The sequence below is a fragment of the Oryza sativa genome, chromosome 11 (genome assembly GCF_034140825.1).
Source record: "Oryza sativa Japonica Group chromosome 11, ASM3414082v1".
Lineage (NCBI taxonomy): Eukaryota > Viridiplantae > Streptophyta > Magnoliopsida > Poales > Poaceae > Oryza > Oryza sativa.
Genome location: NC_089045.1, coordinates 11,356,993 through 11,372,309, shown reverse-complemented (window position 1 = coordinate 11,372,309; position 15,317 = coordinate 11,356,993). Strand labels below are relative to the sequence as shown.

At 43.0% G+C, this 15,317-nt stretch overlaps 2 protein-coding genes across 5 annotated transcripts; both read right to left on the bottom strand.

The window, feature by feature from the left end:
- Positions 1-1,012: 1,012 nt before the first annotated feature.
- LOC4350316 (uncharacterized) lies at positions 1,013-6,767 on the bottom strand. Of its 4 annotated transcripts, none has more exons than XM_026021286.2 (6): positions 6,697-6,767; positions 4,115-5,358; positions 3,389-3,883; positions 3,034-3,167; positions 1,766-1,936; positions 1,013-1,436 (listed from the first exon to the last, which is right to left on the bottom strand). In XM_026021286.2, exon 2 carries the CDS (start codon positions 5,356-5,358, stop codon positions 4,120-4,122), a length of 1,239 nt encoding a protein of 412 aa, XP_025877071.1. In that variant the 5' UTR covers positions 6,697-6,767; the 3' UTR covers positions 1,013-1,436; positions 1,766-1,936; positions 3,034-3,167; positions 3,389-3,883; positions 4,115-4,119. The 4 variants fall into 4 exon arrangements, with proteins under 4 accessions (XP_025877071.1, XP_025877074.1, XP_025877075.1 ...); XM_026021289.2 differs by having other exon boundaries at positions 3,389-3,681; XM_026021290.2 differs by having other exon boundaries at positions 3,389-3,542.
- A 4,674-nt stretch (positions 6,768-11,441) lies between these two features.
- Positions 11,442-14,714, bottom strand: LOC112936826 (succinate dehydrogenase subunit 8B, mitochondrial-like). The gene is made up of 2 exons (XM_026021126.2): positions 14,616-14,714; positions 11,442-11,519 (listed from the first exon to the last, which is right to left on the bottom strand). The coding sequence occupies exons 1-2, from the start codon at positions 14,712-14,714 to the stop codon at positions 11,442-11,444; spliced, it is 177 nt and encodes a 58-aa protein (XP_025876911.1).
- Positions 14,715-15,317: the final 603 nt, after the last annotated feature.

Here is a 15,317-nt window from a genome sequence, read left to right as displayed (position 1 = left end):
CTTAGCAGGGTTAATCGGTCAACTGCTGATTCATTTTCAGATATTGGTGTGTTGGATAGTGCTGCTTGGTAACTTTGATTTCCCCACGAGGTAGCTCACTAACGTATGATTAATTAATTATCAGAAAGAAGCTTGAAAAATAAACTAATATTATTTTTGAAATAACATTCCTATAAAAAATATTAAATAACATATTGTTTAACCGTTTGAGAAATACTCGCGTGAAAACGACGAAACAGAAGTTAGGAAAGTACAGTTGAGAACACACACAAGGACACTTCTTTTGACCAACATTCATACTTACTAAATTTGGAATAGAACTTATGCAGTGTGAATTTTTCTAACACAAGTCAATTATGTGTGGAATGGTACTACAATTCTACATTATGACTTAGGCCGTGTTCAGTTGTTTTGGAAAAAAAAAAATTTGACATATACGGACACACATTTGAAGTATTAAACGTAGACTAATAACAAAAACAAATTACAGATTCCTCCTGTAAACAGCGAGACAAATTTATTATGCCTAATTAATCCGCTATTAGCAAATGTTTACTGTGCACCACATTGTCAAATTATGGCATAATAGGCATAATTAGGCTCAGATTCGTCTCGCAATTTACATGCAAACAGTGCAACTGGTTTTTTTATCCATATTTAACGTTACATACATGTGTCCAAATATTTGATATAACGAAAAAGTTGAAAGTTTAAAGGGAACTAAACATAACCTTACCACTACCAGAGGGGTGCCACAATGTCACTGCCCTTGATATTTGAATGAAGCTTACATATTGCCTGATTCCCATTTGCCACTGCCTTTGATATTTTAATGAAGCTTACATATTACCTGAAACTATTCTGCCTTAATAAGTTTGCAGAAATAATCCACTGTACATACCCTAATAAATGATCAACCATCAAGATTATCCGAATAATAGCACAAACACTTGATACCAAACTTCAGCTACACATGCTTGCTGGTTTCCACGATACCAGGAAGAATTAGAGATACATACGAGAAATTAGCATCCATGTTCTGTGAATATTTCAGTGCGCATGTAGTATAAAACATGACAACACAAATGTTATGTGAATATTTCAAAATACATGTATAACATAATAAAGTGAACGGTAATTAACACATCGCAAATAATCCAAAATGCCCTACAACATGGCTCTCTCACAAGTCATAACTTCACTAAATCGCATTTTATCTTAAACAAAACGATTTATGAGATAAATTTCCTATTACCAAAGTATGCAAATCACATTAAATCAAAGGGTGAAATGCAACTCTTTAGTTCACTTGCAGTTGGTCTGCCAAGGGCCAGTGCATTTTCTAGTTGTTCGCTAATATCAGGCAAGCAGGCATTGCCATCTTCCAGCAACTCGTTGCACAGAGCCTCATGCGACAATGGCTTACCTCCTTTATGCTGAAAAGAATACATAGAAAAACATCAAGGGCTGATTAGATAGACTTAGCAATGGAGTTGCAAACGCACAACAGATAATTGCAATCACACAATTTGAAATAATAACATATGGTTCCGTTTTGGTGTACTAAAGCAATCACAAAGCTGTAGGAAAATGATCATATTTGGTTCCAGTTATTAGTAAAACATTCTTGACATTAGATGGAAGAGAGAAAAAGGAACAATAGAAGTTGCGTGGCTTTACGATGGTAATAAATCAGAGTGGTTCATAAACATATCAGCATATTCAAAAATAAGAGAAGCAGTAAAAGGGAGGGAAGGGGACAAACATTTAAACAATGCTTGACATTAATGTGCTCGTTGCAGTTCTTATCACACATATGACCATCCTGACATGCAAACTATTTCATGATGGAACCTCCATCCCTTGTCATAGAAAAACCTGAATGCCAATTAGCAACACGCTCCATCCTCGAAAATGGACCCTTGCTTTCTTGGGACTGCACATAATAGCATAAATTTTCAATGAACAAATTTACTTTTGACCTTCATCACTGCAGTCACCAAAGGCCAAAAGCCCACAAGAACCAGAACTTATTGGTAGTGACAGTACAAAAGAATGAAAATTGCAGTGCCATCAATGTTTTTCAGGATTCAGGAATAGACATCCAACGAAATTACCAACCAATTTCTCTGTTGATGCAGATTCACTAAGAAAAGGCTGCTGAAGAATATTTCTAACCTGAGACAAACCATACCAAACAACCTCCAGCAACTTACTGGAAACCTTCCAATCAAAACATGAGATAGCCTGAGAGTGTTCAAACAATTATTGCGACACAGATAGCCTGAGATTTCAAAAACAATTTCTACAATACTGGTGACGGATACAACTCTATAGCCATGAGGCTTCCTTTGAACATAATGCTGTTAAATCTTTAATCCATTACAGTTTTATGGAACACGATATTATTAGTGTTTTTTTCCAACTTCTAGGATACATCTTAAAGATCATTAGTCTGTTCGTTTAACATTTGGCAACAGAGGGATGCAGACTAGACGTGTGAACCAAATATGCAAAACCATGGTTCTGATTGGTGTTTTTGTACTAGCAAAAATAGAAATGACTAAAATATATGGTTGACTTGCACTTTATAGGCAAGAGGACCCGAATCAAAACTAGATAACCACAATGCCACCGCCTTCGATATTTGAATGAAGCTCATATTGACCTGACACTGTTTTGCCTTAATAAGTTTGCATAAATAATGCAGTGTACATGCACAGCTATACATGCTTGCTAACTTTAACTATATCAGGAACAAGACTTCCAGCTATTAGTAAGAATTATAAAAAAATATCATCCATGTTCAGTGACTATTTCAAAATGCATGTATATAGCATAACAACATAAATGTTCAGTGCACAGTAATTAACACATTATAAGTATCAAAAGGTCCTACAACATGGCTCGCTGATGACATCAATAAAAATCACATTTTAAATAAAACAATACAGATTGTGGGATAAGTTCTCCTATACTAAGTATGCGAAACATATTAAATCAAAGGGTGAAAAGTGAAATTGTATGTCATACTTTACTTGCAGTTGGTGCACCAACGGCTCACTTGCAGTTGGTGTGCCAAGAGCCAGTACATTTTCTAGCTGTTCGCTAGCAGGCACTGCCCATCTTCCAGCCACTCATTGCTCAGTGGATTAACTCCTTTTGTACTGAAAATAATATGCAGAAAAAAATGAGAACTTATCAGATCAATAGACTTAGCTATGCAGCTATACAAGCACCTATTTTTTCAAAAGATAATCACAATAACACAATTTAAAATAATAAAATATGATTCCATTTGTTTTAGCAAATCAATTACAAAGCTGGCAGGAAAGAATGCGATATTTAGTTCCAGGTAGTACAGTAAAAGGAAGGGAAGGGAACAAACATCTATAGAATGCTGATAGACATCTTGTAGAAGCTCAGCCAACCAGTAGATTAAATGGTGAACCATGTTCAGGCTTGACATTGGTCATCTTGTTGCAGCTCTTATCACACATATATGATCTTCATGAGGTTCCGTCCCTTCCCCATAGAAAAACCTGAATGCCAATTTGCAAACGCTCCATCCTCAGAAAATGGACCCTTGCCTCCTTGCAACCGAATATAATGGCATATATTATCAAGGAACAAATGTGCTTTGAAACTTGATCGATGTAGTCACCAAAGGCCACAAGCACACTGGCAATGCAGAAGAAATAAAATTGTAGCACCATTGATATTTTTCAGGAATGGACATCTCATAAAATCTGGATGAAGAAACAATTTTTCTGATGATGCAGATTTGTTGGGCAGATTGCTCAAGAATATTTCCATCCTGAGAGAAACCACACGACCATACAAAACAACCTCCAGTAACTATGGAAAGCTTACCGATCAAAACCTGAGATAGGCCGAGAAATTTTGTTCAAGCAATTTCATTGCAACACACGGATCACTTGATATTATTCAATATCAAATTCTACAATACCAAAGATGGTTATGGCTCTACAACCACAACCTCCTTTGAATATCTGATAAATCTTTCATCCATTACAATTTCACGGAACAATATATTATTAGTTCTTTTTTATCAACATCTATGTTAAGACAAGTTTGCTCGATATCAACTTACATCAGTCATTCCTTCCTCTGCCGCTTTATTGGGGATTGGGAAGTACCTGAGTTGATTCCCTGTTGCTTTTGAGGACATCTATTTGCATAATGACCTTCCTCATGACAGTTGAAGCAGATTACACCTAACACTCGTTTTGGTGCCTTATATGTCATAGCTGTAGAATTGATCTTATCAGAGGATGATTCCAGACTTTTCATGGGATTATTCCTACCACAATGGCTTGCCTCACCACAATTCAGGCTTAGGACAGTTGGTACTGTTCCATTATCCGCTTTAGGTTGGCGTTCATAGGTATCATCATGTGGCTCTAGTTCTGCAGTCAACATGACTTCTAGTAGATTTTGAGGACATGTATAAGAAAAGTGACCTCTGTCACCACAGTCGAAGCAGGTCACTCCTGTTAGGTTCGGTGTCTTATCTTTCATAGCTGCAGCATTGGTTGATCTGACTCCATGTTGCTTTTGCTTTTGAGGACATTTATTTGAATAGTGACCTTTGCCCCCACAGTTGAAGCAGGTTACTCCTAAAGATTGGTTTGGTGCCTTATCTGCAGCAACGTTAGCCTTGTCAGAGGATGGTACATGGCATCTGTTAGGGTTCCTCAAAGCAGAATGGCCTTCCTCTCCTTGATTGAAGCCTAAGACCCTGGGCACCATTTCATTGTCCCCTTTAGGTTGGCCTCCATTCTTATCATTATATGGCTCTAATTCTCTGGTCAATGTAATTGGTGTGACTGCTGTGTTGCTTGTTTCTCTCAATGCTTGTCTCAGAGTAGCTCGGAAACTCTCTCGTTGATTCTGAGTTATTGCAGTGAGCATTGGACTCAAATGACATTGAACAGGGACATGTCCATTGCCTTCACAAAGAAAACATGTAATTTTTCCCATAGGACATCTCCCGAGTGGATGATGCTTCTCACAGCTGGAGCAACCTAGGTGATGCCAATTATCATAGTGTCCTTTTTCTCCACAACGACGGCAAGCACGCCTCTCACTCTCATTCTGATGGCAGCACCATAAGTGACAGTGGCCAACCTTGCCACAAAGAGTACATATGACATATTTTTCTTTATTCTTCATGGGGCACTCACAAGTGTAGTGTCCTTCTTTCCCACATACCATGCAAGTGATCTTCCCAGTTTGTTTGTCATTGAGATACAAGAGAATATAGTCAGAATTGGGTATCTCCCAGGAGTCATTATAGGGTACCGCCTTTGGACGGCTAAATTGAGTGTTCTCCATCTACGAAGTTGATTAAAATTGTTACCACATCCAAGCGAAAACATTAAGGCTAATGAGGAATTAGTCAACTGCTTAAGTGAAGCAAGTTGACCAAAAAAAAAAGACTTGCATAACATTCATGAAAAAAAAATCCTTCTTGCCACAAAAATACAGTGCCTATAGGTTCACTAGGTGCAGCACGGCAGCACACATGAGCAAGTCAAAACATAACTGGCATTACTACCGTAAACAGGTGTATATGGAAACCATTTGCGATTATGTGACGTCAGATGGTTCTAAAGGAAAATCATCTGACTTTGTCAAGAAGGTTAGGAACTATTAGTAATGATGTGTTGTTTCTAACGGATTTCTTTTATAACCATTAGAGATTATAGAAAAAAGAAAATTATCAAAAGGAGTGCTTATCTCATTGAAGAATGGATATCAGAGATGTACAACTGAATAAAACTTATTTAGTCACAGCGGCATCAATTTAAAGCCTGTAATTTGATCGCATATATAATACATGTGTTAGGATCTACAGATTGTTTGCAAACTAATGAAAATTAACAAGTAAATATTTCCATATGTAACGTAATGCAGTGCTTAACCTTTTTCCTTCCTAAATTGTTGTCATCCACTTTCTCTGTCATTTTGTCGTGTTTTAGTCTTACAATGGCGAGCTTAATTTGAATGGATGTACACATATTCATTTGTTCAGCATTTAAACATCAACCATCCAACATCACTTTGACTACACTATTGTTAAAAAAAAAAATCAACCTCCTAGTTTCAGTGCGCTCATTTCTCCAAATTTTGCTTCGCGAGATGTCTCCTAGCAACGCGGAGCATACATCAAACTAGTAGCCTATACTCTTCAGCAACGATGTGAATCTCTACTTTGTGCACCTCTAACGCATGCTTCATCAGACACCCTCTTTCCATTTCCCTTGCAATGCGCAATAAAACCACTCACGAACTCACTCTCCACTAATTTCTCAACAAGTCTAAGCTAGCTAGCTTCCTCTCTACAGCAAGGAAGCTCTCCTAGTACCAAATTCCCCAATTTCCTTTTCTCCCCCAACGCATCCATCGGTGGTTGGATTTCCAGCCTCCAAAGCCCATGACGGAGAGCGGTGCCGGTTCGATTCACCGCATCAGCGTAAAGCCCCTCATCGATCAATCACACGGGGGGTAAGGAATCCGTCTAGCTAGCAGGTAGATCCTCCTCGCGCGCAGAGCGGAAAAGCTAAATTAAGCCATCCACCGGTGGGCGCGGGCAAGCAAAGAAAACACCCCCCGCGAGAGGAGGAAAACGACAACGAGTGGTGGTAGGTACAGAGAGCGTGTGGCGCATACCTTTGCCTCGCCGGCGGCGAGCGCTTGCCGGAGCAGCGGCTGGTGTTCCGTTCCGTTCCGTTCTTCCGCGCGAGAGGGGGGAGGGAGGGGGGGGAGGAAGAGGCGATGCGGAAGAGGAAGGAGAAGAAGAAGAAGACGCGTGGGTGAAGCGAAGAGACGTGTAAACTGCACGTGGCGCGGCGGGTGAGCCCCACTGGGTCCCTCCTCGGATGCCTTATCCCATCTTCCCCTCACCGTATCGTATTCGTTCTCTTCCTCTACACCGTACGAACGGCAACACAGCCCCTTCGGCGAGCTCGATCCTTGCTCTTTAGGTCTTGTTTTGTTCGGTTTAAAGTGGATTGAATAGGATTAGAATGTCACCTAATAGGGATTAATAAAACTAGCTAAAACCTTGCACGTTACTGCAGGTGTTCAATATAATTATAACAAATAAAAATAATGTGTAAGATAGCTAAACTACATAAACTTATATAAGTTAATAAGTTAATATGGTTTATAATAATTTAAATTTAAATAGTATATAGAATGATGATTCAAATGTAAAAGTAAGATGATATGGTTTTATGAAAGAAGAAAGAGAGATACTTTGGACCATAGATTAATCATCTAAGACTAAAACCAATTGATGTGATATGATTTAATGGGAGAAGAGAAAAATAACACTAACTAAGTGAGGATGAATCATATAGGTATATATGATATTATAAAAAATGATGAAGAGATATATTGAAATATTATATGAATTATATGGGATGATGATTTAACATGCTTATATCTTAAAACTCTAAAATTTAATAAATTATAAAATTATATATAATATAACATGCTTGCATGATGTTTAAATGTAATAATTGTTAGTGGATGATGATGTAGCATCTTTGCATGTTGAGCTTTAGAATTTAGTGGGTTATAATTTTATAGTAAGATAGGATAAGATCTTGTGAGTCCCCCTTTCTCCGGTGAACGTGAACTCCTCTAAAGAAGAACAGAATGTAGTCGAGCGGCTTTTCTTTGGCGAAGACCTCTCCCCAATGAGGCCCCTCCTTCTCGTTCTGCGAGCTTACTCTGACGAGATCATCCGGAAACTATGTCAATTCTTTTTATACTCATCCCCTATCTTGGTCATGTGTAGTTGGCTGGCCTCGCTGGCACCGAAAGACGCCAACGTGCCAGCGAGCCCTGTCTGCCCGGCCTCATCCTCCTCTTCACCCCGCTTTGCCCAGCCACCAACACTAGCTCATTGTCCATCTTTGTGCACTGCCCACTGTCGGTCCACCGCCTCTAATGCTATCCCTCTAAACCCGATCCCTCACTTCCCATCATCATGGCCTTCCTCCCCCACCTACCCCTGAAACACTAACCCTCACCCTATAGTTGTGACGCGGTCAAAACCACACGTGTGAGTTCGACTGCTAGCGCATATACACGAATTAATATTCTTGTATCATTTATATCAATGCATTGTAATTGCAAACGGCTTTATCCCATGACCTCGGCTCTAATCATCTGATAAAAACCTAAATTTTTATGAGAATTAAATAAGGCATTACGATGCTATGATTTTCTTACTTATATCACTGTGGCATGGGCTTCATTATTCAGTAATAAAAGAAAAACCGTGATGCTTAGAGTGAATGATTCCATGGGTGGTATATGCCTGTAATTTTTGAGAGGAAGTATATACCTATATTTGATATAAGGAAAAGGTTCATTTTGATTTCTTAATTATGGTTTTGGTTTAGTTTTGGTCCTTTAGATGTGAAACCAATTAAAGTTGGTTCCTCAACTTTTAAAATAATCTATATCCCATCCTTAAAAAAACCGAGGTGTTTTTCGATGATGTGACACAATGTGTCATTATTGTTAAGCAAATACAACGGCCCAGGGTGAATGGCCATACCAGGGTACCCACACATCCATCTATGATGTTTCAGGTTCAAATTGTTCAGAATCCCCAACGCAAACCTTTTTTTCTAGGGTTAATTAAATACATGCCATTAAAAATTTACCAGTTTTAAAATATATCATTAGTATTCATATATTTAGAAATATACCAATATAATTTCATATATATTCAAAAGATACCACTACTTGACTCTTCTATGCATTTCCAAGAAAAATTGGATCAAACTACCACCTTTCCTTCTTCCTTCTTCCCCTTTCTCCTTCCTCCTCTCTCTTTCACCTTCCTCCTCTCTTTCTTCTCAGTGGCGCGTCGGCGGCAGCGGCGGCGAGCGCAGCAGCGGCGATGTGCGCACGGAGGTGAGTGGCGGCGCGGCTCGGCGGCGGCGGTAGCAGCGACGGCGGCTCGGCGGCGGCAGAAGCAACAGCGGCGCCAGCTGCAGTAGCGACGCGGCGGCGGCGCGAGCAGCAGAAAGAGCGCGCGCGGCGGCAGCACGAGCGAGCAGCATGTGGCGGGGATGGCGGCGGAGTGAGCGGTGAGACGGCGGCAGCAACAGCAGCGGCGTGCGGCGGCTCGGCGGCGAGCGCAGCAGCGGCGGCGCGGCGGCTCGGCGACGAGCGCAGCAGCGACGGCGCGGCAGCGGCAGCTGCAGGCTATAGCAGCGACGGCACGGCGGTGGCAGCTGCAGCAGCGACGCGGCAGCTGTGCGGCGAGCGCAGCAGCGACGGCTCGGCGGCGGCAGCTGCAGGCTGCAGCAGCGGCGGCGCGGCGGTGGCAGCTGCAGCAGCGATGCGGCCGCCGCAGCAGCGCAGTGGAGGAGAGAGAGAGGGGTAGAAGATGGGGAAGAGAGAGAGAGGTAGAAGATAAGGGCATTTTTGTCTAATACATGTAAAATACGTTGCAGTGGCATCGTTACAAAACACAAATAGTAATAGTATATTTCAAAATCAGTAAATTTTTAATAGTATGGATCTAATTAACCCTTTTTTCTAACGCCTTGCGTGTAGCAATTCGAAAGAAATCTTAGAAGTTTCAACCAACATTTTTCTTTTTCTACACGCACAATTTCAACTCAAACTCTGGAAACTTACAAATAGCACCCTGAAACTTCTACATTCAATCAAAAGTTTATATTCAAAATATAGAACTTTCATTGACAGCTGTTAATACTTTGTTTCAAAACCTAACATTTCAAATCAAATTTTCAAACTTTCTATTCACAACATTAAACTTTCAACTCAAATCTGACCGTTACAAACTCATTTTTTTTTAAAAAAAATACTTTTAAACCTAGTTACAAAACTTTCAAACCAGAAATTATTGTCAAAGTGTGCACAATTAAATGGTGGAAGAGGGTGGCGTGGAGCTTGTCTGTGGCAGGATCTACGAAAGAAGATCCAGCATGCACCTCATCTGTGATAGCATGAAGGGGATGCCGTCATCTTGCTCTAGCGGCTTGTTTGGCAACTTGAGGAAAGGGGATTGGGAGTTTACATGAGGGAATTGATGGTGAGATTAAGATGTGAATTTGATTTTTCATCCCAGTCTCTTGTTTGGTAGAGGTGGTGGAAATTGATAGGGAATTTAGTTGGAGATTATATCATTAATGAAAATGGATGGCTGAGATTTGTTTAGGCGAAGTAAAGGAGGAATTCCCTCCCAATTACCTGCCCCTACCTAGGTATTGAAAAGGAGGGAGTTCATTCCTCAATTCCCCATCCCCATCCCACCAAAATTCCCATGTCCCCCAACCAAACAAAACAGTTAATAGCCTCATCCCTTTAAACTCCCAATCCCTCCTAGAAACTTCCTCCAACCAAACAGACTGTAGGAGAAGTATGCAAGGGACTCGAGTTTACTCGATGTCTCGTCGAGAGAAGAGGGGTAGCATAGAAAAAAACAATTTTCACAAGCCCTCACCATTAATTTCCTAGGTGGATAAAATATGAAACGCTTTCTTTATGGTTACCACGGTGGTGTGGGGGAGGGGGGTGGGTGGGGTGGGGTGGGGGGCTTTAAAGAGCTGCCCCGTGTAAACTATAAATACACTAGGCAGCAGATGATGTAAGCTGCCCGTGAAAAACGTTTCAATTTACCCGGACGGCGCTTGTTGGACGACTTCCCATTATAGCACAATGCACATAGGAGGTGCCGACTAGAACTTCGGCCTTGTTTAGATCCCACTATAAAATTTTTCACCATGTCACATCGAACGTTTGAACACATGTATAAAAAATTAAATATAAGCTAAAAAAATAACTAATTGCATAGATTGCGACTAATTTGCAAGACGAATCTTTTAAGCCTAATTGCTTCATGATTTGACAATGTGGTGCTACAGTAAACATTTGCTAATGACAAATTAATTAGGCTTAATAAATTCGTCTCGCGGTTTACTGACGGATTCTGCAATTAGTTTTTTATTAGTGTCCGAACACCTCATGTGACACCCTATATAATACTCGATATGACACGCCAAAACTTTAAACCCCTGATCTAAACACCCCCTTTAACATATTTACATGTCCCATCAAATGAAACCACCTTATTCATTCAGAGCACCCAAAACACAAGTTGGACATCGACATGTCACACAAGTTGATCAAAACGAAGTTAAAAGCTATGATAAAACAAGGGCTATCAGAGGTTAAAGCGAAATCGTCAATCGTTTTACACAAATGCTGCGCAGCAGCCAAAAACTAGAGCTAAAGCTCATTCCAAGCTTCAGCCATGAGCATCAAGATTTATTGGAGATAGCTTAGAGGGAAAGCCATTGGAGGGATAGCTCTAGGAGAAGAAAATTTGGTCTGGTACAGAGAGATAAATACCATGGCTTTCATTAGTTCTTGCCCATCGCCACTCCGTCCTGCTGCCTAAGCCTTTGACCTTCAACGGAAAGATAGTTCTGGAATTTCTCCTGCCAGAATGCAAGAAATGGTTATACTCCCATAACTGTAAACACATTAATCGGATAGTTGTTGACATCCAAACTAAACAAACAAACTCACACAAGAATTGTATAGCTGTTTGTCATCCAAACAAAAAGAGACTGAAAAAAACAAGGAACTTAGATCAGGCATGCTTGGATTTCTTGTGACAAAAGTGCAGTCACACTTGGATCAGTTCTAGAAGGCAGCCCAAGAACAGGTGGCTGTAGGCAACTTGGCATTTACAGGTTGGTCACCAAGGGAAACCAAATTCTGAAACATATTGACGGACTTTGGATATTGAAAACAAGACTAATTCAAGCTGGACGATAAGAAACAAGTGTTCCCAACTATTAATTGAGTCCTCATTCCAGAACATTATTTTACGGAAAGCATAACTGGTGAACAGATCTGCGTCCCCCCGCGTCGCCCCCGTGCAGGCGACCGGGGGGCGAAACCCTAGCCCCACCGCTGCCCCACCTTTCCCCTCCCTCCCCCCTCGCCGCCGCCGGAGATCGCCACCGGCAAAACCGGTTGGTGAACGAGGATGGCGGCGGCGGGGCCTTTCTCGCGGCGGCGCCCCGTCTCTGCGCGGGGGGCGCAGCGTCCGCCGGCGGCGGCGGGATCTCCAGGCTGGGCGGTGGCAGATCTGGGCCCGCCGTCGCCGGATCCGAAGACGGCGGCGTCGGGCGGTGCTTCGAGGAGGGGGTGCGGTCTTCGGAATCTCTGCGGTGCGTGGCAACGTGGTGGCTGACGACGGCGGCGGCTGGCGGCGCTCGCGTGGCGGCGTGGTGGCCGGCAGTCGCGAGCCTCTGCTGCGTTGGGTCGGCACCGGGTCGGCGCTGTGCCCTGGCGCATGGCAGCTCGGCGAGTGCGGTGGTTTCCGGCTCCGGAGGCCTCCCCACCCCCATCCCCTCAGACCACCTCCCTCTCTCTCTCCCCTCTCCCACCAAGCGGCGGGGTCCCGGCGGCGCTAGGCACTCCTGTGGCGGTGGGATTGTGCGGCAGTGCGGCTGCCGGCGCACAGGCGGCGGAGTTCGCCGGCGCTAGCGTGGTGGCGATGCGGCGCCTGCCGGCTTCGGTGGTCGGTGGTGTGTCGGCCTTCTGGGGCGCCGGCGACTCTGGTCTTCGGCCTCTTCTGTCTCCGGCGATTCCTGAGGCCGCCGCCCCCCTATCTTCTTTCCTTCCTCCCTTCCTCCTTTGCTCTCTGTGAAAGAAAGGGGCGTGTGCTTGTGCCGGCGCCCCAGCCCCTCCATTCCTTCCCCTCGCCAAGGTTTCTTCTCAGTTGCTCTTCTGCTCACCCCCAGCACACCTCTCTCTGCGCTGGTGGTTTAGTTGAAGGTGGTTGTTCAGTTGTTTGGTTTGTCTCGCGAAGCCTGGAGACCCTCGCCGGATTCATGGAAGACATCGACGTCTTTGTTGCCCTGTCTCAGCTATCAGTTCCTCTCAAAGCGGCCTAAGCCTCCTTCATCCTTGGTGCTCCTCCCTTCTTTTGGCTGTCTGCTTCCAGACCCGGCTGTGGAGCCTTTCGGTGGCTGAGGTGTTGTGTTTGTCTGTGTTGGTGGTTCGGTCTGTCTGTAGTCAGGGCTCTTGGGCCTCGTCATGTTTCAAGTGCCCTGTGTCTGTGTAAACCTATCGTAGTGCCGAGTGTTGAGCAGGGTGCTTGTCCTCTTTGTTGCTAGAGTCTTTGTGTTTAGGTGGAGTCGGAGCTGCTGCATCGGATTCAGCCGATGAGCCGGGCAACGATAACTCTAAACACTCCGGCTCTGGCTTCTTAGAGGCTCTACACCTTTTAAGGGAGTCTTAGGTGAAAGCCTAGTCTGGTCACAGGATCGGCGACATCGACATCTGCGGGCGCCGTTTCCTCCTTGGAGGTGTTGCCTTGTGGACTCCCTCCCCTTTCGGGTGAAAACCCAGCCCAGTTGGGCGGGTGTCGGCATCAGCCTCTATCGTTGTTTACCTCCTTGGAGGCTTCGCCTTGAAGGTCTTGCTCTTCCCTCGGTGTCTACTATGGTTCGTAGTTTTGTCACAGGCTTTTTGTGTCTTCTGTGTAAGGTTTTGCCGGTTTCCCTTTAGCAAACTGTGCAGTTGTATGGTTTTTGGGCCCGGTTTTCCTTATAAACAGGGTTAACTCTCTTCTTCTAATATATCCGATAGATCTCCTACCGTCTACTGTTTCAAATTAATTGAGTCCTCATGGACATCTAATAACTGTCATGGTTCTTACTGTCCACATACTTTGGTTTGCAGTGAATTGTCAAGTTTCCCATAAAAATAATAAAACAAGATTAAGTATTGAGATTACATGGCTAACATCAACAGACTAACAAGAAAGTTGTCACACCAAAAATCTGAGACACCTCAAGGAGAAAATAGCTGACATAAATGAGGAGTAAATCCATAAATTGTACTTCCTCTGTCCTAGAACAAGTTAATCTAGTATGATATGTGACATATCTTAAAACTACGAATCTGGATACATATATGTCTAAATTCGTAGTAATAGGATATGTTATATCCCGTACTAGGTTATAGGACAGAGGTAGTAGTATAGAACAATCTGGTGTTTAGAATTCTTATATTACCTAAAGAAATAAGAAGTCACGAGCTAAGAGTGTTAAAAGATGACAATGAAGTACGAGATGCACCAAGGATAACTACTACTCTTCCTGCAAGCATTGAAATGAACAATTTGGTGTGCAAAAAATCAGAAGGTGCAAGTGTGCGACAATCTTCCGAATAACAAGAAACAGTCGAAGTCGAGCATTCCAGGAGCCAAAAGATACTGTAATCACCCACATTATTGTCCTTAACTATATCATCCTTACAATCAGAAACTAGAAAATGCATCATATATTATCTCAATATCCTAAAGAAAAGAAAAGAAAAGAAAATTTCCGCCGCAAACCTAGCGAGTTATTAACGGGGTCGGCACATGAACGCCCGGCCCAGCCACCACATGAAGCCACCGGATCCACGCTCATCCAACAAGTAGACAAATGTAGCAAGGGAGGGAAAGCGCAACGGAGCGAGCACGGATGGATGACATGGGGATGGGGGGAGGGAGTGGGGTTGCGCAGGTAAACCTTGGCGTTGAAGAGGAAGAGGCCGGTGAGGCCAGCGGTAGTGACGCCGCCCCAGATGAGGACGGTGGAGGAGAGCAGCGACCACTTGTGGTAGATCATCCTTGTGTTCCTTCTCTTGCGGCGACGGTGGATGGGAGATGATCAGACGAGACGAGCAAACGTAGATAAGAATAAGTCCAATATTACTTCCTTAAAAGTGACCTGAATCTAATCCGCGTGACCTTTAACCGCCAAACCAGATATCTTTGACCCCTAAAATATTAAAACCGGTGCAATTTGACTCCCTTGATGGTATTGAAGAGCGGCTTCGCTGACGTGCAATCTACGTGACAGTGTTGACCAACACTGGTCTGCCGTTGACCTGTGTCAAATCTAGAGTTGCAGCGAAATTCAAACCACAAAACTAGGTGGCCTAGGAATAAAATCACAGCAAAATTCAAACCACAAAATTAACTAGGTGGCCTAGGAATTTGGCGCTGCAGCAAAACTCAAACAAAAAAAAAATAGGGGATCTAACTAGCTGCTGATTAGATGGGGGTGGACTAAGAGAAATTTGAGCATGCCTTATTACACGATTTGTGCCCAGCGGTTTGAAAATTTTCATCGGAAAATCTCCTTGACGAATCGGTGTATTGAAAGAAGATCACTACCTCTGCCATTCCAAATGAATTAAGGTATTTGCACTTTAGAAACTTATTGTAC